The sequence below is a fragment of the Etheostoma cragini genome, chromosome 15, assembly GCF_013103735.1.
Source record: "Etheostoma cragini isolate CJK2018 chromosome 15, CSU_Ecrag_1.0, whole genome shotgun sequence".
In the NCBI taxonomy this organism is placed as follows: Eukaryota; Metazoa; Chordata; class Actinopteri; order Perciformes; family Percidae; genus Etheostoma; species Etheostoma cragini.
In genome coordinates this window covers 1,167,846-1,172,524 of record NC_048421.1, presented here as the reverse complement: position 1 = coordinate 1,172,524, position 4,679 = coordinate 1,167,846, and the positions used below count along the sequence as shown (strand labels likewise).

At 38.4% G+C, this 4,679-nt stretch overlaps 1 protein-coding gene across 1 annotated transcript in view; it reads left to right on the top strand.

The window, feature by feature from the left end:
- Nucleotides 1-4,679, top strand: part of LOC117958295 (ral guanine nucleotide dissociation stimulator-like 1) — a 43,702-nt gene that overhangs the window by 34,344 nt on the left and 4,679 nt on the right. Inside the window, 4 exon segments of the mRNA XM_034894625.1 lie at nt 1,226-1,297; nt 2,327-2,413; nt 3,706-3,738; nt 4,383-4,557. Coding sequence (XP_034750516.1) covers nt 1,226-1,297; nt 2,327-2,413; nt 3,706-3,738; nt 4,383-4,557 — 367 coding nt within the window.

Here is a 4,679-nt window from a genome sequence, read left to right as displayed (position 1 = left end):
CCAGAGGACACTCTACAACGTCCCTGTTAGTGATGGTGTTGCATAGTCTGTCCACCAGAGGACGCTCTACAACGTCCCCGTTGACAACACAGATTTTTGTTCAAAGGACTTTAAGTTTCATATCTTAAGTTTTTATTTTTATACATTTAATTTATCAGAACTTTAATATATTTTGATGTTCTGTTGCAACAATAAAACAAATTATCATGTTATTTTAGTGAGATAAATAACTACAAATAACTAATGTTAGGGAGATCTGTTCATGTTTTGTTACGCATTTCTGTTTTTATTTTTTGAAATATATATCACCCGATATATCAGATTTTTTAATAACCAAATATCGGTATTGGTCAGGCTCTATTATGAAACAAGTTCTTCAACAAAAGAATATGATTTATTATACATTAACTTGTGTATCCTGTTTAATTATTATCTTGTGTAGGAGGGAGGCCCCTTCGAAGCATTCACTCATAAGTGTTTTCTTTAACTCTAGCTGTCAGAAACAGCGATAAGGCTGTGACTGTGTTCACAGAGATAAAGCCTCCTTAATAAAAGGCAGCGCCTGGATACAGTGAATAGTGAAAAGAAGAATACGTTAACAATGGCTAAACATATCATAATATCTCTTTAGAGGTTGGAAGAGGAAGTGAATAGCAGAGCAAGTTGCTTGGCTGCTGTTTGTAGCACACTGGTCTGACTCTGATCTATTGACTTCACTGTAACTGGACACAGGTGGCCTCTGACGCAGTTGCCTTCAGGAGACTTCATATCAGAAAAGAGGGAACACAATGTGCTGTGCCCTAGTTTCCCATTAACACTCTGCTAAAACAGTCCTGGGAATATTAAACTAACATAAACCCATCCATGTGCTTCGGAGGATAATCATTTCCAAATATGTTTTCAATACGTTAAACAGTCGTTGTACTTTGTACAGTTTCCTGTATCATTAACACCGTTGTGTGTTACTGGGCACAACAATTCTCCACATTTAAAAAAGACCCAATCTATAATTCCAGTGAAAATTGTCCCCATAATGGATTTATTAGGGAAATGCCGTTATATCGCTCAGGCTCTATTTCAAAAGCCTGTTTACAGTTTTCTCTCAAAGATAAGCATGCATGCAGCAGATATGAATCCTGCTAGGTTTGTTTTTATTTGATTGTATTAAACTCACTTCTAATATGACCTACAACTGAATAAAGCTCTGTGTGACCTTCTTCGACAGGACGGAGGCCAAGCGACCGTGGATAACGTTTCTCCAAAGTTATCCAAGCGGTGTCCCTTCCCCAGACAGATGGTAAGCCGCCTGCAGGGTGAGACACGCGTCCAACATTTTTTTAAAGACATTAGATTAGAAGCCCATTGCCATAAAGCACCAACCAACCTTCCTTTTGGGCATTTTCATAGCAGGAATGTAGCAAAATGTGGTAATTACTTATGTTTTTTTTGTGATTTTTCACGCGGGTTTACATTCAGCTTTTCAAAAAGAAGCATGAAAAGCCCTTTTTTGGTGTGAAACAACTCTAAAAGCCAAAAGAGAGCTGGGTTTAGTGCGGGTGGAGCATGTCTGACATGGCATGTAAATCCAAACCTATCTTTAGCCTCGCTCTGCAAGTTTCAAATGGCCCCAGATCAGCGGGATTATGGGACGGTAATAATAGACTGGACGGGTCTCTTATGAGTCATATGCACATTCTCCTGGGCCGTAACATGAACCCACAGCGCTGCACAGTAACTGGGACTCGTCTCACGGGAAAGTTGTGCAATATCGACCCATTTATTGCAAGAAGGAAAGCATTAATACCCAGATACAGTGACACAGAGCATTAATAACCAGATACAGTGACACAGAGCATTTATAACCAGATTCAGGGACGCAGAGCATTAATAACCAGATACAGTGACACAGAGCATTAATAATCGGATACAGTGACACAGAGCATTTATAACCAGATACAGGGACGCAGAGCATTAATAAACAGATACAGTGACACAGAGCATTAATAAACAGATGCAGTGACACAGAGCATTATTAACCAGGTACAGTGACACAGAGCATAAATAACCAGATACAGTGACACAGAGCATAAATAACCAGATACAGTGACACAGAGCATTATTAACCAGGTACAGTGACACAGAGCATTAATAACCAGATACAGTGACACAGAGCATAAATAACCAGATACAGTGACACAGAGCATAAATAACCAGATACAGTGACACAGGAAGCTGCTGCTGGGTAACAGTTACATAACATTGCATGCTATTCCGTAATGCGTTGCCACCGCCCCACTTTCACCCCTGTGTTTACCTGTCTCTCCAGAGTACCTCCATGGGCGTGGTTCCTTACCTGGGCACCTATCTGACCGTGCTCACCATGCTGGACACCGCGCTGCCAGACACGGTGGAGGTACAGGATGTACTGGACACTCTATATTGTACAGAACAATATCTCATTAAATCATGTATATTATTCCAGAAATAACTAAACTAAATAAATAACATATAGACTGAACCTTTACTCTGATACATTTCCCCTAAGCATTTTCGTTACTTGCAAGAAATGTGTTTGTACAGCGGAGTGAACAAAATTATTTAATTTTGTGAAAAAGTGACCAAAACACAGATAAAGTGACTTGATTGTTGGAAAAAGCAAGAGAAAAAAACTGACAAAAACTTAGAAAAAAGTGACTAAAATGTAGAAAAAGTGAGGAAAAAAACGTGAATAAAAGGTTGAATAAGTGAATAAAGTGTTGGAAAAAGCGCGAAAAAAAGATGTTGGAATAAGTGACAAAAACAGTCTAAAAAGTGTCCAAAAGCGTTAAAAAAAAGTGATAATGTTTTTTGTTGAAAAATGCAGAAAAAATTTAAAAACTTAGGAAAAACAGACTAAAATGTAGAAAAAGTGACAAAACGTTGGAAAAGGCGAAATAATTTTTTTTGGGGGAAAAAAGTGACCAAAACTTCGATAAAGTGACATGATTGTTAGAAAAAGCGAGAGAGAAAAACGTTTGAAAAAGTGACAAAAACGTTAGAAAAAGCGAGAGAATGTTGTTTTTTAACTGCAGAAAAAAAATAAAAAATGTTGGAAAAACTGACTAAAATGTAGAAAAAGTGGGAAAAAAACGTGGATAAAAGGTTGAATACGTGAATAAAAGCGTTGGAATAAGCTCGATAAAAAGATGTTGGAATAAGTGACAAAAACGGTCGAAAAGGTGACTTGATTGTTGGAAAAAGCGAGAGAGAAAAACGTTGGAAAAACTGACAAAATCAGTAAAAAAAAGTGACTAGAGTTAGCGTTTTCTAACTAGCGTTAGAAAAAATTAGATCATTTTATTTTATTTTTTACTGCAGAAAAAAATTTAAAATGTTGAAAAAACTGGCTAAAATGTAGAAAAAGTGACAAAACGTTGGAAAAGGCGAGATCATTTTTTGGGGTGGAAAAGTGAAAAAAACGGTCAAAAAAAGTGACCAAAGCGTTGAAAAACTGCCAGAAAAAAACACTGGAAAACGTGACAAACTGAAATGAAAATCCGCGAGGGGCCAGATTTGGGCCGCGGGCCTTGAGTTTGACACCAGTGTGTTTTAGAACATGTATTTACTTTGTGTGAAAGCTGAACCGGGGACGTTAAAGTAAATAAAAGTGTCCTGTTGTGATCCTATTAATCATTAAGATATGCTAACGATCTCCTCTTCTGACAGGGGGGGCTCATCAACTTCGAGAAGAGGAGGAGGGTGAGTTCCTCTTCATCTCTTCCTCTTTGTTTTTATACTGGGAGAAGAAAAGTACAAAGGGGTTTTTGGGCTAATTCTGCCAGTTATTGGGATTTGATTAGTGATTATTCACTGTGTAACAGATGAAACATGTCATGGAGCATTTAAACATGAGACATCATAATAAACCGCTCTATATTCATATGAAAGGATGTGAACAGGGATATGAATCACCAGCAATACGTGTTTTTCTTCAACTCTCATGTTGTCCTCGGGTCAAAAGTGACCAAAACGTTGAAAAAAGTGACCAAAACGTTGAAAAAAGTGACCAAAAAGTTGGAAAAATTGAGAAGAAAAATGTTGGAAAAAGTGACCATATTTTATTTTGACGGTTTTTAACTACTCTTTAATTCTTTAATTTCTTAGACTGCATTCTAACTTTTAATTTTTGTATTTTATTTTGACGGTTTCTTTGCTGTCTAATGCTTAATTTCATGTACTGCAATGTAAATTTTATATTTTTGTATTTTATTTTGACGTTTTTTTATGGCTTTTTAATGCTTAATTTCCTATACTGCAATGTAGCCTTCACTATGTTAATATTTTCATGTAAAACACTTAATGTGCTGTACGAATAACGCTGCCTTTCGTTGCCGTACCAACAGGAGTTTGAGGTGCTGTCCCAGATCCGAGCGCTGCAGACGTCGTGCTCCCAGTACACGCTGCCCCAGCACCCCCGCATCGCTGCCTGGCTGCAGGGTCACCGGCAGCTCTCGGACCAGGAGAGGTGAGCTCCACCAGCCGTCGTTAACGTTTCCCCCTCTCATTCCTCCTGCTCTGGTGTTTCCCTCTTTCATTCCTCCTGCTCTGGTGTTTCCCTCTTACATTCCCCCTGCTCTGGTGTTTCCTCCTCTCATTCCCCCTGCTCTGGTGTTTCCCACTCTCATTCCCCCTGCTCTGGT